Source organism: Pterocles gutturalis, unplaced genomic scaffold (assembly GCF_000699245.1).
Source record: "Pterocles gutturalis isolate BGI_N339 unplaced genomic scaffold, ASM69924v1 scaffold4443, whole genome shotgun sequence".
In the NCBI taxonomy this organism is placed as follows: domain Eukaryota; kingdom Metazoa; phylum Chordata; class Aves; order Pterocliformes; family Pteroclidae; genus Pterocles; species Pterocles gutturalis.
The window spans coordinates 5,534-27,037 of record NW_010122796.1 but is presented as its reverse complement, the minus strand read 5'-3'; the positions used below and the strand labels follow the sequence as shown (position 1 = coordinate 27,037).

Genomic DNA, 21,504 nt, shown 5'->3' with positions numbered 1-21,504 from the left:
TTATATTTATTTCTAGCTAATTTGTTGGCTTGACAAAACCAGCCAAGTTGTTTGGGCTGAAACACTCATTTTGGGGAACAATTTCCCATCTGTGTGGTTTACTCATCATTTATTCAATTTTTTAAAAATTATTTTCTGATTTAAGTGTTTGGATTTTAATTATTCATCATGATCTTTTCTCCCTTTCCCAACTGAAGATGTTTTCTCTGTTGCAGGCATCGCTCAACAAGCTGATGGAGACCCTTGGCCAAGCAGAACCTTATTTTGTCAAGTGCATCCGATCTAATGCCGAAAAGGTAAATCCTGTCCCGTGAAAGAAACGCTGCTAAAAATCGTCTTGGAAATATTTTGGAAGTTTCTACAGGGGGATTCAAAAGAAAAGAAAACCCCAAATCAAATTGGATTGAGAAGATATTTGTATGTGAGCCGTGGGAAGTATGGATGCCATTTGGGTGCTGATGAACTGCACTGGTTTTTGCTTGTAATTGTAGAAACACATCTATGAAAAATATAAAAAATTATATATTGGTTTTAATAAATGAATTTGACTCTGCTGAAGCTCCTGCCACCCGTAATAGAGATTTACAGAGCTGTGAATTCACTGTTACGGAGCCCTAAAGCTGCTTTAAAATAAAGTTTCTGTAGGTGCAAGATACTTTTAGAATAAGCCACATTATTCGGCCTGACTCAGTGATGCCTCATAGTGCTTGAATTTAGCTTTAAGCATTCGTCTCATGGGCTAAGGACCCTATGCCCAGGAGATTATTTAATTGCTCATAATCTTGCCCATTGGCTGTGCCCTGGGGGAGTCTTACTCAGTTTGGGGGCTCCAAAAAGCCTTCTTTATAACTTTCTCTATCTAGTTAGCTGTTTGAAATTCTCCATCCAACAGCTGCTTGGAAGCAAACAGGATTCCACCCTGGAGGGGTTAGTGCAGTTCCCGGAGAGCCGCGATCCCTCTCTCCCCGAGCAGCATCGCCAATGCACGTGTCACGCAGATGCGCTCCGTCTGCCGAATCCATTTCCCCATCCGCATGCTTAAAAGCTTGGCTTAAAAGAAATCTTTGCTCACCGTTGGCTGCTTTTCCCCTTCCAGCTGCCCCTGCGGTTCAATGACAGCCTGGTGCTCCGGCAGCTGCGCTACACGGGGATGCTGGAGACCGTTCGTATTCGCCAGTCGGGATACAGCTGCAAGTACTCCTTCCAGGTTGGGGAAAATATTTTCGGTCTTTCACCACTTTTAGCATCATTATCACAGTTGTCTAAATGTTGCCAGCTTGGTTTTTTTAACAAGGTAATGAATTTATAGCTCATGGATGTAATTTGATGTCTGGCGTGGAGCCGTCCTCTGCAGCGCTGCTGGTTTCTAGCAAGCTGGTCTAGACTTAGGCGAAGGCTACAAGCCTCTGCAGATCATGGCATGGGTTTGGAACAAAAGCAGTGGGTTTTTTTGTAACGTGAACTTCCTTTTTGCAAAAAAAAAAACCCCAAAAGGTATCCAATTTGCATGCACTCTTTGAAATCTCCTGGGAACAGCACTCGCCCCAGCCTGTCAGTGCTGGCAGCGTCCCATCGGGAGGGTGATCGGCATCCCCTGAACCGTTCAGGAGTTATCCAGCTTTTCCTGTTTTCTTCTTTTCCATGTTTTCACCAGGTTTTGTGCACATGTCGGTCCTTTCATGCTTTGCCGGTGCCGATTTGTTTCCTGCTGGCAGCTGCTTTGGGCCAGATGTCCTGTCCTGCACAGCAGCTGTTTAGAAAAGGGAAAACTGAATTGTTTCTTGCTGAGAACATCCCAACCTTACTGGGGAGGATCTCTCCTTTCCTACCTCCTCCGCCCTTTGAGTCCTCACAGCAGTAACCGATGGAGCATCTCTGAGATGCTTTGCAGATGCTGGTAACCCCCTCCAATCCCAGCCCTTGCTGAGGATTTGGAGCATTTTTTTCCTCAAGATGACCCTGCGGGTTCTGCAGAACCTCTCCTCCCACACTGAAAGACATTTGATTGTCACTGGGTCCCTGCTTTGATGTGTTTCCCATCAAACCACAAATGGTGGAGGAAGCTTGGTGTTTCTCAGTCCATAAAACGCTATCTGTCCTGCTGCTCACTCGATAAATCCCATTCCACTTGTCCAGGGAAGCAAATCTGTTATTTACAGAAGAAGGGGACACAGCAGGACCCATCTAACCAAATCTTGGTGTGTGTTTGTTTGTTTGTTTGTTTCCTTTTCAGGATTTCGTCAGCCATTTCCATGTCCTTCTGCCACAAGGGATCAGCCCGTCTAAGCACAATATCCATGACTTCTTCCGGAAAATAAAACTCGATCCAGACAATTACCAAGTTGGAAGAACAATGGTAAATGTTTATCCTCAGCTCAGACTTACGCTTAAGACACAGAGATAACATTCACATCTTTATCTGTTTTTTTAATTAATAAAACTATTTTGCTTCTGTTTGCCAGAAGCCAGTGGCTTAAATGAAGCTTTGAATATTGTTAGCACAATAACAATAAATAACAATAATAAGTAATATTGTTATTTTGTGTTAAACCGTGTCGCTGGTTTGGTTTTAATGAGTCAGCCTTCAAAAAACTATCTCTGTGTGTAGACATAGCTTGATGCGCAACGGCTATCATTTTGCCTCCTCCAAAGGTCTGTAATTCAGAGCCTGGACTGTAGATCAAACTGCTGAAACCTCTTAGAGCTGGCTTAACTAGAACCAGCAGCTGAAGTTTCTTCTGGCCATCCAGGACACAGAAACCAGCAGCATTCAATCATTTGTCTTGTGGCAGCGGGAGCTTTCCATGCTAGTGGTTTTTGACTTTGGTTTTGAGTTTTTTTTTTTGGGCCAGGTTTTCATGAAGGAGCGGGAGCGGCAGCTTCTGCAGGACCTGCTCCATCGGGAGGTGCTGCGCCGGATCATGCTGCTGCAGCGCTGGTTCCGCAGCATGCTCTGCAGGAGGCAGTTCCTGAGCTTACGGCAAGCTGCCATCATCATCCAGGTAAGGTGACAGCACCTGATTTCATTGCAAATTACAACCCATGAATCCTACAGATGGGTAAAATTAGGTCCCTTCTCCAAGGAAGAAGCTTACAATCAGGATTTGACCCCTAGTGCCGTAATAAGTTGGGAATGGGGGTGACACCCTTTCCAAGGAGCTGCCCGCTGTGTTTGCAGAGATTTTGGCGGAGTTACCGGAGTCGAAAGCAAGGCGAACCATCCCCAGACTCCCTCGTCCTCGGCAAAGCTGCCGTCGTTCTCCAGACCCACTGGCGCGGTTTCGTGGAAAGGCGAAGGTTCCTGCAGATGCACTTTGCAGCCCAGCTCATCCAGAGCTGCTGGCGGGAGCACGCCAAGCGGCGGCACGAGGCGGGCACCAGCATCCAGGCAGCATGGCGGGGACATTGCGCAAAGCGGGCATACGCGGCCAGCCGGAGCAGAGTCATCTGCTTGCAAGCAGCGTGCCGAGGATATTTAGCACGACAAAGGTAATGCTGTTGGGTTAAAAAAGAAAAAAATCTTCTGATGATGCTCACTGGGGAGGGAGGTGGTTGATGTGAATTCAGGCACTGCTCAGACTACGGTGACGTGATGGCATCCCCTTGTAGAATCCCTGACCGCGTCCTGACCTGCCCTGATCCTTCATTTGTCCATGCTTTCTAACAAAGGAGTTTATTTAGCTGCGCGGCCTACTCTTCGAATAAGCAGAGCCTATTTCAGGTTGCAGCACGTAGGCAGTGGAAAGCCAAGGCCATAAATACTCGTGAGGCTGGTTTTTTTTCCCTCCTTGGCAGCAGCATCAGTTTAAGTAGCCTATTTTTAACTCAGATTGCCTTGCCAATCTGGTCGCTGTGCTGTCTCACGGGGACAGCAGATACTGGAACCAGCTGCTGCAGAGGGGAGAGGGTTTCCAGCTATGCCTTGGCTTGCTGGCCGCGGTCTTGGTTCGTTCTCTGGAGGTGCTACCCACAAGGTGTGGAGCGCCTTGACGTAGGGTGGAAGATTTGGGAGCTTCAAAGAGCTCTTGGTGCGGGGTGCGAGTCCCTGCTAGCTGTACCAAAGGCTGCCCAGGCAGGATCGTGAAGATAGAGAAGCCAAGGGGGTGCGATGGGTGAAGCTCTTCTGGTTCCATCAACTTACAAATGAGCTAGACCAAGGATGGAGGCTGGAGCTGCAGCTGGCAGCACGAGAGGAACTTGCAGGTGCGTTGGGGCGGTCCTGGAGTAGGAGAGATGGCGTAAGAGGGGAAGGTTGAAAACCGAACATGCGCTCGCGTTGTCTTGCTCTGGGGTTGCTTGAGGTGATGACGGTCGTCATGATGAGATGCCGCCAGTGCAGTGCCTTGAAGGGACATGAGTGAGTGCAGGAGTACAACCTGCCATTTTTCTGCTTTCTTGCAGGTTTAGAGCTTTGAAAGAGCAGAGATTAAAAGAGAAGCAGCTGGAGAATGGCCTGTCAGTTCGAGAAGAGGATGGTCTGGAAGCAGATGTTGCTTTGGAAATTAAAGGCTCCGACCCATCCAAGTGGGAGGACGGCTCATTTGAAGAGCGAGTGAGAGCTATAGAGGAACATAAATCACTGATGGAGAATAATCGGGTGAATCACCTGGACCCACTGGATGCTTCTGCAAATTTATTGTACAAAAGGCATGAGAGAGCCAGTAGCCAGAGTGGGATGGACACCGAAGAGGAGGTCATTGTCAGAGAGAGACCCAAGTCGCTGGAGGATCTCAACCAGAAAAAAGTGGTTCGTGCTAAAAGAGAAAGCCGGAGAATGCGTGAACTGGAACAGGCAAAATTTAGCTTGGAACTGCTGAAGGTCCGGTCCACTGGCGGGCTGTCACCTTCAGAAGAGCGGCGGTGGTCCACCGAGCTTGTATCTGAGGCACTTCATTCCCCTCAGGGAACCCCGGAAAGTGAAAGCTCTCAAGGGAGCTTTGAGATGTTAAGCTGTGAAGATACCCCGAGTAATAAACTCATTTCCTTAGTTTTAGAGGAGCAAGATGCACCGTCATTTCCCACGGACTCTTTGCCCAGCAGTCCCCAGGCTCATCTGCAGGAGAAGTCTTTCTGTGCAGCGGATGTGAACAGCAATTTACCGGCTTGCAGAAGGATGCCTTCGGACTTGGAGCTACCTGAGAACCACACTGTGAAGGAGCGCGTGGGTTGTGACCCCCAGAATGTTCCATACAAGGCACATCCAAGAGAAACCTTCCTTTCCAGCAACCTGCCTACTTTCTACGTTCCACCGCAAGACAATATGAAGGCGAAGCTGATGGAGAATAACCTGAGGAACAAAGTGGAGAGAGAGGAGAGGACAGTTACAGTCTCCAAGGTCAGGATGGACTCTGAGCAAGACCAGAACAGAGCCTTGGGAGGGAAGGAAGAGAAGTCCTCTCCCAAGAGAGAGGAACGCGGGACAGCAACTGTGCCACAGGCCCATTCTCCAGACTCTGTCATCAAGAGACTGGAGAAGCTCAACGTGGAGAAGGAGGAACGGCAAAAGCAACTTCAGCTGCAAAATGAGAGGGAGATGATGGAGCAGATCCGTCAGCAGAAGGAAATTCTGGAGAGACAACGCAAAGCCTTCGAGCAGCAAGGGCGGGTGGAGGCTTTGCAGAGGGCTGAGCAGAGCAGAATGAAGGACCCTTCCCTCAAACCAACCAAAAAACCAGACAGCCGGCCTCAGTCGGTCCTCATCCTGCACCCCCAGAGCCGAGGGGAGCACAGCCCCACCAAAGCTGTGACTCCAACCCCATCGGTGGACATCAAAGGTCTCACCGTTGGGACCAGGGGCAGCTCTCCAGCCCACAGTGCCCCCAAAGACAGACCCGTCAGCATGTTCATGGAGCGAAGGGAAGGTCCGTCGGGATCAGCACTGGAACCCCGCTGCCATTCCAGACCAGCTCTGGACCCCAGGGACCTCCCGGGCAGCCACTTCTCCAGGACGGAGCGCCTCCGGCAACCTCGGATGGCCAACCAGGCCAATGAGGAGACGAAGGCAAGCGCTATGTTCTTCACGCCGAAAGACAATCCCTTCGGCCTCCAGTGAGTAGAAAGGTGGTGGGCTTTCTCCGTAGACTTTCCTGTAGACTTTTTGTTCTGCTAGAAACCCGTTTTGTACAAATGGTCCAGAACATTGTTTCTGGAGACTGTACAAAACCCCTAGTGAAACGAAGACAGGTTTCTTCGTCTTCTAGCAACAAGCGAGTAGAGATCAGAGGAAAAGGAAAAAGAATTGGAAATACGATGTCTTGGTCTCTTATGTGATGGGCATTACATAAGCCAGGCGAGATAATCACGGACATTAGCAGGTGAAGGGAGTTAATAGAAAGAGGGTTGACACTCCTTTCATTTACCCTAGACAAACAATGATAGGAGTTTATTCCTCAAGGTAAAAGATGAAGAAAAAATTCTTAGGATTTTGGGGTTGTCAGAGTAGAAATGACTCGATAAGGCAGAAAATATCAGGATTTTTCTTGTTTACTGTATAATTAGCACAGCCAGCAAAGCCATTCAGACAATCTTAATTGTCTAAATTAAAAAACATTTTTAAAAAAATTGTCTAGATTAAAAAACAGCAACTGTCTGGAGAGAGTTTGGGATGCGAACGCGCTTCCGCAGCGTATCGCTTGCAGAAATATAATTCCACGTGTAACAGGCTTAGCAGTCGTTCAGCTCTGTTGCGTTGCTTAAATGTTGGGCTGCCTCCAGCACAGGGTCTAGAGACCACAGCAAAATCTTAGAACAACATTTGCTCCCACTCTATCGTGTTGCTTTGCCTGATTTTGGAGAGGTTTTGGCCATTTAGCTCAAAAAGGACATTTCCCTCCCCCCCTGCCCAAAACCAAGGCAAAAGCTACTGGGGAACATTTGCTGTTGATAACTCAAGGTACCTCCGAGTCTTGCGGGTTTTGTGCCATTGCAACGGGAGGAATTCCTGTGTAACTAAGTCTAGACACACATTACGGGGAAAAAGGGCAGTCAATTAAAAAATACTTTTTTTTTTTTTTTTTTTTTAAAAGTACTTTGGTCCCCGATAGAGCCAGCGGCATCCCTCACACATAGGCAGGGTGGGGGGTTTATTCGGAAGGGACAGTAGGAAGAGTGAGCTGAGCAAAAAGCCACTTAAGTGGCTTTAATATTTTTTAATGTAGTGTTAGGTTGAACTGAGGATGCTCTCCTTCTGAACCAGTTCCTAACAAAATCTGCAGGAGGTTCTGGAGAACTGGTTTGGAAGGGGGTATTTGAGAATAGTCTTCCCCCCAAAAAATTATTTCCATTTCTTTTCCTGGTTCATGCACAGAACAGGCAACAGGAAAAAAAAATTAAAAGTTCCTATATTTTACTTTTGATTCTGCAACAGAATAATCCCGTTTAAGAATCCAGAAGTACCATCCGTAACCACTGTGATGGGTAGAGTTGGCAGGCAGAACGTCGTGTCTTCCTGTCCTTTGGTATTAACTCAAATCCTAAAGAATTCAAAGCGATTTCAAAACCTCAAATTTGCAATTTGGTCTTGATTGCACTTGTATGCTCCTGTGAGCCAGGCTGGCATGGTGGGAAGGCTTTTAGGAGAAGACCAAACATCTCTGTTCTGTTGTGTTTCAGGAGAGAAGCAAACCAGCAAAACCTCTCCAAGGGCGAACTACCCAGGAAGCCGTTTAAAATGCCAGGGTCTGGCAGAGGAGAGGTAAGTTGTGGCTTGCTTATTTTCTCTTCTAATTGAATAAAGGGAAAAAAACCAACCTTATTCTTCAAGTTTGCCCTCAAAAGCTTCAAAGAAGTGAACTATAAAGCAGAAGGGCTGCTAGATGTAGGGAAGGAGGGTATCACAGTACCTTCACACCTTCTCTTAAAAATACAAAGCCCCCATAACATTAATTAGTAGCAGCTCTGGCTAAAAAGGATCTCGCGGTCCTGATGGCAAACACTGTCCAACGCTGTCTTGTCTTGGTTTGGTTTCACATACGTTTGAGTAACATCCATGATTGTCCATTTTCACTGTGCTGTCTTGGTTTTTGTTTTTTCCTGGTCCTCTTTGCGCTAGATATAATTCTGTGTCCCTTCCATGGGGTGCAACGTCACTCAGAGATGTCTTAAGGCTGTACTTGAGCTACGCTTTTTTCCCTTTTTTTTTTCTTTATAAAACCCATTTTTTTGTTTGTTTGTTTGTTTTATCATTTGGTCAAGCAGGTTCCCAGACCGACCCATAAAAAGAAAGCCCGCATGGCGCGGACGCGCTCCGATTTCTTGACTAGAGGTACTTTTGCCGATGGGGAGGGGGATACGGAGGAAGATGATTACGATGGCAATTTTGAATTCCTTCTCTCCTCTGACCAACCTCCTCATCCCGAGGCGGTGCCTGCAGCCCGGCTGGGGCAGGCCTGTTACAGTGACTCCGAAATGGTAATTTTTTCCAACGTGGCGGGGGAAACAAAAAAAAAAAGGAGCGAGCGAAACTACCGGAGCCTATCTTTGCTAACCTTAGCTGCACTGATCCCTCTGCTTCTTCTCCCCCTTCCAAGGATGCTGACGATGGGTAAACTCAGTGAACACAGCAGAAATAGGGAAATAATTTGTATTTTTCTCAACCTTGGGGATGTTTTCTGTCTTGATTCGATACCAGCTACAGTTTCCATAGATTTCCTGGAGCATTGAAACTCATATTGCACAGCTACTTTTTTGTTTGTTTGTTTTTAACGTTAATAGTAAAGTCCCACTAGGATCCTTTTGCTCTACACAAATCCATAGAAAAAAATCAAAGATTGTCTAAAATCAATAGATAACAGAGAAAATGATCTCTTGGTCCTTAGACACGGTGTCCGATGATTATTCGGTCTTCAGTGCTTGCAGACGGCATCTTGGAGAAGGCAAAAAAACATGTAAAATATAGTGAAATAGTGGGTTTTAAAGAAAAAAAAAAAAAAACAAAACCCACAGCCTTAGTGGCTTTTTCCAGCCCAGTAACTGGAGTCCCTCAGCAGCCCCATGGGCTGCAGCAGCATGCTCTGTGCTGCAGAGCTTTTGCATCTCAAGCTTATTCTCCCCCCTGGATAAGCTGCTTTTGGAAAATCACAAACCCAGAGGTTTCAGGAGTGGGAGAGGCCAACAGCTTCCATCCCACTCGTGGGGTTTTTTTCCTGAGGTGGTGGAGATGGTTCTGTACAAGGGTGGATAAACACCAGGAATCATCTCCTGCTGGAAGAACTTGAGCGGAGCGTGGCGTAGAGCTGCCTTGCTCTGCTGCTCCAGCTCCAGTCCTGGATGTGGGGAGGAAAAAAAAAAAGAACAAACACAAAAACCAAAGTCAGCAATTATTTTGTGCTACGACGTTGCCGTGGGTCCAGCAAACATCTCGTGCGATCCTAAAATCAGCTTTTCCAGGAAAGTCAGATGGCCAAGGAGGGGTTTTCGTGACTTTTCTGTTAGCAGCTTTTATTATAAAGGTTAAATTTTTCCCAGGATAATTTCCTCATGGGAAGGGAGCAGAGATTTACGAATTCCATGAATTTTTAAGGTTGCTCTTGATAAATTTCCAGGAGTTTCGAGCCAGGAATATTCAAAACCTGATGGAAAGACAGCTCTAGTATCTGAGCTCACTTGGCTGCGTCTTAGCGCATCTGCCTGCTTGTAGATCAGGAAAGGGAGAATTTTCTGTAGTAAAATGTAATAGTTTCCATAGCCTGGCGAAAACCCTGGGTGAGGGGCCACGCCATACCTGGAGTGCCGTGCTGTGTTCCTTCAGGCTACCCTTTTCCAAAGATTTAGGGGGTTTTTAGCCATAGAAATCTTTCCCACTGGGATGCAAAAGGCACTTGGCGAGCTCCATCCTTGGGAGGGACCTGGCTCATCCCGCTCTTTAGAAATGCTCCTCGCACCTCTGCTCACCAGAGTTAACAGCTCTCACGGCATGCGAGTAGTAGTAGGTGCCAGCTGTCTCTTGTCTCTCCTGTATCCCTCTTCTCCTCTGCTCTCCATCGCTAGCTCTAACTGGTGGGCAGCACTTTCCCCTCCTTGTGCGGTTGAGTTCTGCTTTCTAGGAAATGCTATCCGTGACATCGTGTGGTAACATCTGTCTGTCCTCATAACGTGTACAGTGTTTCCATCTGTATTCTGTATTGCAGGACCAACCCTTTGGCTTGTGGCTTTTCTGGGTCAGAATTGCCACAATTAGCAAAATGTAGAGACTGCTTATTCCTCTTTATTAGTGGAGCCTGGCTGGGTGTTACAAATGAAGCAGCCTGTGATAGAGTGATACCGATGGATGTTGGGTTGGGTATGAACTCAAGTAGGTGGATGCCTACGTAGGCATATTCGTTGTGTCTTGTGATGTTCACATGAAGACAAGTCAGGCAGTTGCCATGTGCTGGTGAATAGTTTATTCATAGAGCTCCAGCCCCTGGCTACGACTTTCCAAAAAAGCCTCTTTTAATGTGCTGCTCAGAGGCCGAGGGCTGCTGGAGGGACGAAAGAAAGATCATGTGCGACCGTGTGAAGTTGAGCGTGTGATGGCTCACCACTGGCGTGAACCTGACCATTAGGCCCATGGATTTCTTGACCATCAAGTCAATGGTTGTGTAAGAAGAGGTCCACCATGCTCCTGGCCTAGGTCTGGGGTATCTCAGAGCAGCAAAGACCAAGAGCATCTTCAACCAGAGCTGAAACCCAGGGTGCACAGGTGTGTACAGTTGACTCCAAAGAGCCTTTAAGGCTCAAGGACTTCCCGACAAGACCAAGCCTTCAAAGGTTGCTTGAGCTTTTTGGTTAGTGATTAGCTGAGGATTAAACTGCCTTGGGGCGAGACAAGTACAAGTGGGAGGAATAGCTCCTGGCTGTGGTCAGCACGTCTGAATATGACTCGTATTTTGCACCTAAGCCTGGAGAGCCTTCCTGCAGCAAATAAAGTCTCGGTTAGAGAAATTACACCAAAAGTATTTTCTGAATACATTCTCCTTCAGCAGAGGCTCTAGAGAAAGGGTCTTGGATAATGAAGCAGCCATTTAGCTCCAACCTCTGTACTAAAGCCACTAACTGACAAACATTGGGCCAAGTATCTGTCACCAGCTGATCCCAAGCTGAAGAGCAAGTGATGAAATAAGATCTCTTGTCCTAAGCCCTTCAGAGGGAGCATCACACTTTAGCAAGGTCTTCAGTGCAGCACATAGCACAGCTGCCTGCTGGGACAGGTCACCTCATTTGGCCCCAGTTATCTCTTCATCCGGGGGACAACTCCAGATCCCCCAGCTATTGCCGTTTGTACCCCTGTGTTGCTTTGTGGTGTCCCTGTGCCAGGGATTTTCTGGTTTCCCAACCAGATGAGGACCTTGCCCATCACGGCTTCTTGGAAGAGTCCCTCAAACAGAAGGATCTCAGACCAAAAATGCCTTGTAGTCCTCACTTGCAAAAGCTGGAGAGGTTACAGAGTAGGTACGATATAAAAGAAAGTGTCTGTGGTGTCCTGTAGAGCAACCCCTGCATTGCTCTGGGGATCCCCTCAGCCTGCCTGCCATGGTCAGCACATACCGATGGCTTTGAGATAGGGGAAAAAGGGAGTAAATGCCCCCACAAAATACTTAAAAAAAAAAAAGCATTGAAAGTGCTTAAAAGGTTGAAATTACTCTAGAACAAAATTATATTATGGGGGTAAATATTTTAATATGCCATTTTAAAAAGTAAGTAGTAAGTTTGGGCTGGATGGAAATCACTTTTATGGGTTTTGAGGGGTTTTTTTTCCCCAGCATCCATCCACAATTGATGTGTGATCATCACCTAAACCTAAGAGTGACAGGAACAAGAAACCCTTCCATGGTTTACAGAGTTTCTTTCTTTCCCCGTGGCAACTTTGCCTGATGTGCTGCCATCTCCTGGCTCGTAGAGAGGTTAGTCCAGGGCTGAAAACTGAAGCATTGAAGAAGGGTAAATATGGTAAATGTGACTGCCCTGCAGCCCATATTTTGTATAATTTTGTTTGAAATATTTATAATAGAAGGAAAAGAAATGCTTAAAACCACCGTGTCTTCAATTGAGACATTTTGGTGATGGGAAAGCTACAGGAGATATTTGACCATGATCTTCCGAATCCTGATATACAACCTCATTCCCAGCTTTTCTCATGCTGAAGGCGTCTCCTCCAGGAGCCAAACTCCGAAATCACAGCTGCAATTGGGGGGGCGAAAAAAAAAAAAAAAAAAAAGCTTTTTTTTAAACAAAAAAATACAGCAAGACTATTTCTGGGCTATTTCATGGAATCCTGTTAGGTTGAATTATTGAAAATTCATTTCACCCTTAAAAGTGATCCTAGGACATTATAAGTGGTAACAAAAGTGGAGATCCTTTGTATTAAAGCTGCAACATCTCTTATTTCTAAAAGCTTAATTTTAACATGTCCTTGGCACAAAGACTTTGGACTTCTGCAAAGACCTCAACGAGAGCTGGAGGAAGAGGCTCTGCTGGGACATATCCATATGGTCAAGGGTTCCTTTGGCGCTAGGAACACCACAAATCACTTTGTCGTGGCTAACAATCATGGCTGATGTGGCTATTCTGGGATGGAGAGCTGGGCTGCCCGGACCAAGGTGGTGCAGCAATTGTGCAAGCTGGTTGATGAGGACCCGTGGCTTGGTGCACGCTGGTTTTCATCATTGGTTGCTCAAGGAGAAAGATGGTTGGACCTCAATATAGAGTTTGGAGCAAAGGAAATGCCTTTTTCCTTTAGGAGTTATTAAAATATTTCTGTAGTTGTAGCTAGCTCAACAGGACTTTAGGTTTTCACCTGTAGGCAGATAGGAATAAAGACCTAACAGATGAAATATCGCATTTTTGCTAGGAAGAAAATAATCATCTGGCATCCCAAGTGCTGTCTCATTTGTAAACACTTCATGCTTGCGATTGTTACAGACAGTGCAGCGATTCGCCTTCGGGGAAGGCCAAATGAAACTGCACAAAACCATGTCTCAGGGGGAGATTGGGAAGCTGGTGGCCGCGCAGAAGACCTTGGCTCCAGATGGGAGGTAGGAAACACGGCTGGAGATGGGAGAGGAGTCCCTCCCGTGTCCTTGGTTTCCATCACCTTGCTGAACCACCCCCGCTCCTTTGGAGCTCCACCAGCCAAAACCAGCACACGAGTTCCTTGTCCCGTCTTTCCTATGGGACTGCGGACATGCCCAATTAGAAGAGACATCCTGCTCATATCACAATAAAGTTTTGATGCCGTATACCAGATGTCCCATCCCAAACCACGCAATTGCATGCATGAAATTTGAGTTTCTTGCCCTTCCTGAGGATGCATAGCCTGGTTTCCCTGGTAGAAGTCATGTGCATTTAACTCTTCCTAAAACACCATGAAGGTCTGGGAGATGTGGGATAGTTTTTGGGTAGAAAGACATTTTCCTAATTAAGGCAGTGCCTCTTTTAATTAATTATTTCTAGGTCTCAGAGAGCCAAGATGAGGTTCTGGGTGAAGGGAAAGCAGGGGGAGAAGAAGACCCCACGGGAGAAGCTTGCTACCCAGTCGGAGCTGCTGGAGCTGTACGCGGAGCAAGAAGCACCCAGCAGGGAGGTGATTTCTGGCTTGCAGCTTGGTGAAGGTAGGTGGTGGGGTGGCCTGGTGCCAGTGTTGGAAGGAGCAGGGAAATTGTGTTCGCTGTCACGGCAGAGGGCAAAGCTAGTTTAAGTCTGGCTTTACGCTACAACCAAGTGTAGCCCAATGTATTGCTTGGGGAAAGATAAGGAATCGACGAATGTTGGCTTATCGATAGGGTTAGAGTGTCTGTAAATGGGAGTATCATATACGATGGTGTGGTCTGGCTGAGGCTGCTGTGGGAATCGGGTTGGGAAGCTGCACAACTTGAATGTCTGTGCTGGTTCATGTCCCTTGAATTCATGAATGGTGTCAACCCAAAATGATGGCAAGTAGGTTAGAGGGTGGGGTCCAAAACGGATCCCAAGGACTTCCATGTTGCTAATCCTCCTGGCAGCTATCTGGACATGGACAGATGTTTCCCGTCTTGACGGAGGAAATAACCAAAGGAGAAGTTACATTTAATCTTCCTATGAGTACCACAGAGTGTTTTTCTCCTCCACAGGTTTATTCCAATGCCCATCTCCCTATTTTAGTGGCTGAACTTTGCTTTGCAGCTCTGGGAGATTACATTTCATATTTTTCACTTGTTGGGAGTTCATGAAGAGACATAGATTTTTATGACTAACCAAGAAATAACCCTGCTTCTCTTCCAGGCCATAGGTAGGAATTGGGAAATAGCATTTGTTAACTAATCTGCTCTTCAATCTCTTTCTCCCTTTTTAATTATTGTCCATAGAGTTGGGTCCTCACCACCTGACCCCTCCACGCAGTCCCGAGCTGTCTGGTATATACCGTCGGGAGTTTAAGGAGAACAAGGAACCTTCTCCCAAAGTGAAACGCAAGCGCAGCGTCAAGATCAGCAACGTGGCTCTGGAGCCCGTGCAGTGGCAGAACGACTCGCTGCAGATCATCACCAGCGCTAGCGACCTGAAGAGCATGGATGAGTTTCTCCTCAAAAAGGTAACTGCTGTCCTCACTGCTCCAGATAGATCATCAGAGAGCTCAAAGAGCCAACAAAGCCAAAACTGTCCTGGGTGCAGCAGTAGCAATGCTAATAATGAATCTAATTGTCTTATTCATCTTATTACCTTATATTATTATTAATCTACACACCAGGGCAGGTGTGGGAGAAAAGATGAGCATGCTGTGCATGCACCATGCAGTCATTCTGCACGAGCACAACAGCTTCTGTGCTTCCATTGCTTTGAGTTGCCCCTGGTGGCATCAGAAATGGGTGACCCAGGAGGGAAGGAGTTGAAGGCTGCGGGGAAGTGCTCATGTTTCTAGTTTGTATTCAGAAGAAAGCACTTTTTAATCGTTATTAACATCATCTGCTGGTGGTGAAGCAGATGCTTGTTGGTGCTGCTTCATCTCATGCAATGCTCTGCTGCAGCAAAGGTGCAATAAACCCCTTTGGTTTCCCAGATGAATGAGCTGGATAACGAGGACAGCAAGAAGGACACGCTGGTGGACGTTGTGTTCAAGAAAGCACTGAAGGAATTCCGACAAAACATCTTCAGCTTTTACTCTTCGGCATTGGCGGTAAGTGACGGGGTGAGAACTTCCACGCCCAGGAGAAACGAGATGCTCTGGGTCCTCCTGGTGATGGAGACGTTGCTGAGCCTTCCATTCCTGGTCTGCTCATCCCAAAGAGTGGATGCTCTTTCTTTGTATTCAGTCCTATGAGCTATAAATTTGGACTAAACTCTTCCTTCTTGAGTGGAGATTTCTGGTCTCCTCATTACCGCTTGCTCCCAGTCAAATGGGAGATGACAGTAAGTCAATAAACTCCTATTTGCCACCCAAAGTGCCTGGAAGCCTTTGAGTTAAATTTGCGAGTGAAGGACGTCTGAGCTATGTGGAGCTCTGCTCTCCCGCTGCTTCTGAATCTGAGCAATGCTCACTATGGCTTCTGATCACAGTGATCAAAAAAAAAAAAAGCTATTTTATTGCCCAGATTGTATGAAAAGTTCCTTCTAAGACTCTATCTCACATTTAACGTCCTCCTGCCCTGCTCACTGAGAAGCCACCATGAGAAAGGTCACAAACCAACTCTCTGTTAGGTTAGATTTTTTCCTTTCAATCATACTTGGACTTTCCTTGGGTGGTTGGAAGCCAGTCAGGCTGAAATAATTGCCTGGAGCAGAAGGGGCAGTCTGGCGTGTATAAAAATCACTTTTCTTTTTTGCTTCTGTTTCCTTAAAAGATGGATGATGGGAAAAGCATCCGCTATAAGGACCTCTATGCCTTATTCGAGCAGATTCTGGAGAAGACCATGAGGCTTGAGCAGAGGGACTGGAGCGAGTCTCCAGTGAAAGTCTGGGTCAATACCTTCAAAGTCTTCCTGGATGAATATATGATAGAGTACAAACCCCTGGACTACACAGCGGTGAAGGTAGTCAGCGCTTTTCTTAAGCCCCTTGAAGATTTGGGAACTGTCTTTCCACAGACTCCTGCTCTTTGCGGATACATGGGAACCTCTGTTGTCTTCTCCTCTGCTAGAAGCTGAGGTGGACAACCTAAGCTGGCACGCAAGGCGTGATTTGTTGGTTCACAACGGGGCTGAGCTGGGCCTTGGCCAACGCCAACATGTAGGTGTTGTCTCCAGGGCAAAGCTGCAACCATCTATGGATGGTTGGAAAGGCAGCTCCTGGTCCTCCTTTTTTAGTTTTTAGGGTTTTTTTTTTCAGTCTTTGAGGGAAAGTGAAAGAGAAACAAGCTTTCCTAGTCTCTTGGCCTCTTCCCAAGTGACCACATACTTCGCCATCCATTGGGTTGCAGGAGATGGGGACATGTGCAGTGACCATCCTTGGGGTCTAGCTACAGTTTTTAAAGCAGTCAGAGTTTGCAGTGTGCCTTCCACAAACCTGAGCTGCTTGCTTTCTGCTCCATATTGTCTGCGAGGACAACCACGAGGGCTCAGGCTGGGTTTCAGAGATGGTGTTTATTGGTCTAAGCAGGCTGAGCATCAGGTCTGACTCCAGTGCTGTGCCACGTTCTCCTCAGGTGTCTGTCATGAGATGAGAGAGCTTTAGGTCACCAATGTTGGGCTTGGAGCTAGAGCAGCTCATCTCAACTCTGAGTTGAAGATAGGGACAGTTGGCCACAGGATTTCTGAAAATGGGGTGATCCATCAGAGAGTTTTCTAGAGTGACTCTCCTGGGGCTGCGGGTGCACTGGAGGATGGTAAAGCAGTGGGCAGCGTTAGATACGAGCCCTCTGTACACTTTACCTGGGGAAATTGCTCATAAATATGCTTAAATCTCCTTCTAATACCAGGTGCCAAAAACGGAACGGAAAAAGAGAAGAAAAAAGGAAGCGGATGTGGTGAGTTGAGCACTCTGTGCCTGAGCATTAAAAAATTAATGTTCTTGTGGCCAAAATGATGAGCGATGAGACACCTGCTCATGGCATGTCCTGTGCTGAGATCTGAACATCACACCGTAATGAAGGTCAGCTGTGAAAGGACGTGCTAGAAAGGTGGGCGAGGTGGATTTGGTTTGCTTGATCAAGGATCGCTGTAGGTTGTTCTTTGAAAACACGTCCCACATCAGTCAGGACAGTAAATGTAATGTCAAGAGTTATTCTAGAAGAACTGAGAGGGACACAGAAAATGTTGTTCTGGGTTTCTGCATAAACTCATAGTGTGTGTTTTACATCTCTAATATCAGAGATGTAGGAGATGGCATCTCCTTTTTTCCTAAAGGATGTGGTAGTACTAGGAAGGATGCAAGTGCAGAGCAAAAAGGGGCCATGGATGCCAAGAGCTTCTGAACCTGGAGAAGTTGACCACCCAACCTCAAACACAGTTTCTAACCTGCTTGCGCAGTGGTTCGGTTCCCATACAGGCTGGATGGCTGTTCGGGTTCTCTGTGGGCTGAAAAGGAAACAAAAATAGTGAATAAAAGCAAATAATAGCCCAAAGTTGGAGAGCTGACCATGTTCACCTCCCTGTTTTGCAGCAGACTAAGCACCCACCTCCTTTTTCTCACAACCCAACCTTTATTGTCACAGGTGGAAGAGCATAACGGACACATTTTTAAGGCGACCCAGTACAGCATCCCCACCTACTGTGAATATTGCTCCTCCTTGATCTGGATAATGGACAGGGCTTCTGTTTGTAAATGTAAGCACACTCTCTTTGAGCTTTTTTCTTGTGTTTGTATCACGGTGATGAGTTTTGGGATGTTGACAGGTGTTCGCTGCTATTTCCTGCAACCCCACTCTCAAATAATTGGGGTTCTTTCATATTAGAAGAGTTTTTTGGGACAGATCTTAAGGGTTTCTGAAGTCAACTAGTAAATCCATCCCAGCAGTCCTTTCGGTCCTTGTGGTACGGTTGGTTTTGTGTGTGGGAGCTTTGCGTTGCACATCTTGGAAGGTCATCTGGTCATCCCACATGGTCAAACCATATTTAAGTGTCACAGTAAGAAGGACAGTAAAGAGACAGGTATGGTGAACGTGCTCTGCCACTTCGGCCCGTTGGTTGCCTGTGAATTCCTTTGGCTGAGCGCGTTTCACCTCCAGGCATGTGAAGTTTTGGGGGAGGTCAGAAAAACGGAGGAGGACTGATGGGAAAGGTTGATCAATGACTTTGTTTTTTTCCAGTGTTTCTTTGATTAGGTTGAAAGGATCAACCCTGGGGTATTTCAGGCTGACAAATTAGGTGCTATCTGCAACCTCTTTGAGCATATCCATGTCTGATAACTCAGAGTAGCTCCTAGTTTATCTTCTGAGTTGATCTATCGGGGGTTTTTTTAATGTTTCAGGGACTTAAATATGGCACCTTTAAAATTAAAGACTTCAGTCTTGGTTTGAGTGGATCTAATATAGACTTGACCCCTGAGAACTGCGAGTTTGACTTGCTTTTGACCTGCTAGCCCTGAGAGGAGCTATTTAAGTCATATTAATTCATATTTTGCCAGCGATATGGCTTTTTGGATTATTAAATACTATTTTTCTTCATTGCAGTATGTAAATATGCTTGTCACAAGAAGTGCTGTCTTAAAACCACGACCAAGTGCTCCAAAAAGGTAAACCTCTCTCATTCCTTTTCTTTCTTTAAATACCTTTCAGACAGCGATCCCAAGCTTGTATAAAAAAATCTTTGCAGGCATATAACTTGATATAATGCTGGCAGTAACCCTTCTTTGAGCAGGAGCTTGGACAAGCCATCCCTGGAGGTCTCTCCAATGAGTGCTTCGGAGTTTACGCGTATTTTGGGAGTAACACAGCGATGCATTGCTATTTATCTGCCCAGTCGTGCAGCGGATGTTATACTGATGTTCCCTGCCTTGTAACCACGCTGAATAATAGAAAGCTGGGGGTTCATGGGGAAGAGCAGCCTCCGTAATATACAGCCTCCATAATCATACAGCCTCCGCAAAGCTGCATGATTAAAATTTTCCCAAGGAATAATCAGAATATGTACATTGAATATATATATATTTGAATATATTTGCTTCGATATAGTATTTTTGCTGGTGCTCTTTACCTTTCTGGCAGTATTTCTGCAAGAGCTGGAAACACCTCATATGACTTTCTGCTCTACAGATCTGGGAAGTTCAATGAGATCTCTGATTTCTTTTTTCTTTTCCCCAAGAAGCTCAGAGATGCTTGGAGCCTCCTCGTTTCTTGGGGTTTCTCTGCACATGGAAGTTTTTGTGCCTGTACCCAAGGAAAGAAGCTCACAGTTTCTTCACAGTATCTTTCCACTTGGGTGGTTGGAAATCCTGCTGTAGGAAGGCTCTGGCTTGTCTGTGCTTGGTGGGTTAATGGTTTTAGGGTTGTTTTCAGTGACAGGGAGCCACAAAAAATCTGTTTTCTTTATCTTCCAGCAACGGTTGATTTTGTAACTGTTTTGTTTCTCCAGATCGGTGGTGAGCTTGAGCCAGTGCCAAGTTCCTCTCTGTTGATGGCCATAAAATTGCTTTCACCCACACTTGGTCCTCATCTTGGAGCTACTTGACTTGAGTAAAGTAGCACATGGGGTTCACGGCATCGTGTTTGTTGATGGTTTTTGCAGCCAAGCGAGCTCATTGAACAGCAGATGATGAATTTCAGCTGGTAGCAGAGACCAGATGTTCCTGGGGTGGGTTTTTCTGCCTAGAGCATGAAAGAGCACGGGCATCTTCTCCACATCATTTCTTGAGGTTGACAAGATGGATGAAAGGATAGCATTGAGTGTGGAAAACGAAGATGCCGGAGTTGTTATAAGAGGAGCTGTGACCTGCGTCGTGGTCCCCACCATCTTGCTGATGACTGGGTTGCAGCGTGTGCCCTCTCACATTCCTTTTTGCTGAGCCCGAGCATTTGTGTCAAAATTTTATTAGATCTTTTGATTTTTCCCATCCAGAATCTCCCATTTGGGATTTGAATTTGCCAAATCTCAAATCTCCAGTGAGCGTCTGCAGCTGGCAAAATGATCTTTCCTGACAGATGGAGATGGGTTTTTTTATGCTCTTATTTTGGCATCATGTTTGTTCGTAGACATTTTATAATTACCAATGCTGTGAGTTGATCTAAATACCCAAGACTCAGATTGACCTGTTCTACTTCGTGTATCCTCTTTGGGGAGTGAAATCATCCCTGGAGATGGTGCCAGAGGGGCAGGAGATGGAGGAGGACCGTGCCCAGCTGCATTGGGTTGGAACACCTGAGATGTCTTCAGGTTTGGCTTTCTCCATCAAGCAGAGCAAAGAAAATCCACACTTTTATGACTGGAGACCGATTTAGCATTGCAAGATGCACCAGCATTGCTTCCTGAAAGGATTTAAACCCCCCCCCCCCACTTTTTTTTTTTTTTTTTTCCTTTTCCCCTTCAGTATGACCCTGAGCTCTCGTCTCGGCAGTTCGGTGTGGAGCTCTCCCGGTTGACCAGCGAGGAGCGAGCAGTGCCAGTGCTGGTGGAGAAGCTCATCAACTACATCGAGATGCACGGGCTGTACACAGAGGGCATTTACAGAAAATCGGGGTCCACCAACAAGATCAAGGAGCTGCGACAAGGGCTTGATACAGGTAAAAGCATGGGAAAAAAGTCCACATGGGGAGATAAATCTCTGCAACAGCAAGGTTGGATGTGAGGAAGGTGGGATGATGCTTCATCAGAGTGAAACAAGGGAGCGGTCCTGCCTTCCCCACCTGCGGGCTGTGTAAGTGATGCTTTCACATCTCCGACCAAAACTTGAGTCACCGACTCCTGCTTTTTTTGGGTGCAATAAATGAAAAAACATCATTCTAGTTCAGGGAAAACATGGCCTTATGTGCACCGTAGCAGTCAATGCCAGCAAGAAAAGAAATCCTGGTCCCACCTAGGGTTACTTGTCCTGGAAAATGTGTTCCTCTCCAATTTTAACACGTGGAGTTGAATCAGGCGCTAGATTTCTCTCCATTAAATGCAGCGTGGTTTTGGGGTGGCCCATGAACATTTCCTATCCTAGAGGAGTAGCTTATCATAGAATGGTTTGAGTTGAAACAAACCGTTAAAGGCCATCTGGTCCAACCCCTTGGCTTTACTAACAGCTTCATATTGATCGTTGCCTCTTGATTTTTTTTTTTTCCCCCCTCAATCTGCTGCCAAACCCAGACATTGATAATGTGAATTTAGACGACTACAACATCCATGTCATCGCCAGCGTGTTCAAACAGTGGCTCCGAGATCTGCCCAACCCTCTCATGACCTTCGAGCTCTACGAGGAGTTTCTGCGGGCGATGGGTAAGGAGCCTCCTTTGCTATCGTGTTCCCTTGGCAGAGGGAAACGGCTGCCACTTTTAGTGCCGAACTTTTTATTTACTCTTTGGGCCCAAACCAGCTGCTTTTGCCAAATTATATTTACCTGGTTTCAAAGTCTGATTTTTTGGCTATAAGGGGATTTTTTACACAAAGCCACGGGCAGTGTGTTCTGGCCTTTGGTGGCATG

General features: G+C 46.4%; 1 protein-coding gene across 1 annotated transcript in view; it reads left to right on the top strand.

Moving 5' to 3' along the window:
- Nucleotides 1–197: 197 nt before the first annotated feature.
- Nucleotides 198–21,504, top strand: part of MYO9A (myosin IXA) — a gene marked incomplete at both ends in the record, with an annotated part of 26,817 nt that continues 5,510 nt past the window's right edge. Inside the window, 18 exons of the mRNA XM_010077631.1 lie at nt 198–296; nt 1,097–1,207; nt 2,234–2,356; nt 2,853–3,002; nt 3,179–3,489; nt 4,402–6,048; nt 7,612–7,693; nt 8,197–8,409; nt 12,901–13,013; nt 13,432–13,589; nt 14,322–14,545; nt 15,011–15,127; nt 15,792–15,980; nt 16,865–16,912; nt 17,600–17,711; nt 18,557–18,618; nt 20,410–20,602; nt 21,171–21,299. Of these exons, the coding sequence (XP_010075933.1) occupies nt 198–296; nt 1,097–1,207; nt 2,234–2,356; nt 2,853–3,002; nt 3,179–3,489; nt 4,402–6,048; nt 7,612–7,693; nt 8,197–8,409; nt 12,901–13,013; nt 13,432–13,589; nt 14,322–14,545; nt 15,011–15,127; nt 15,792–15,980; nt 16,865–16,912; nt 17,600–17,711; nt 18,557–18,618; nt 20,410–20,602; nt 21,171–21,299 (4,081 nt within the window). The remainder of the gene's footprint in view (nt 297–1,096; nt 1,208–2,233; nt 2,357–2,852; nt 3,003–3,178; nt 3,490–4,401; nt 6,049–7,611; nt 7,694–8,196; nt 8,410–12,900; nt 13,014–13,431; nt 13,590–14,321; nt 14,546–15,010; nt 15,128–15,791; nt 15,981–16,864; nt 16,913–17,599; nt 17,712–18,556; nt 18,619–20,409; nt 20,603–21,170; nt 21,300–21,504) is intronic.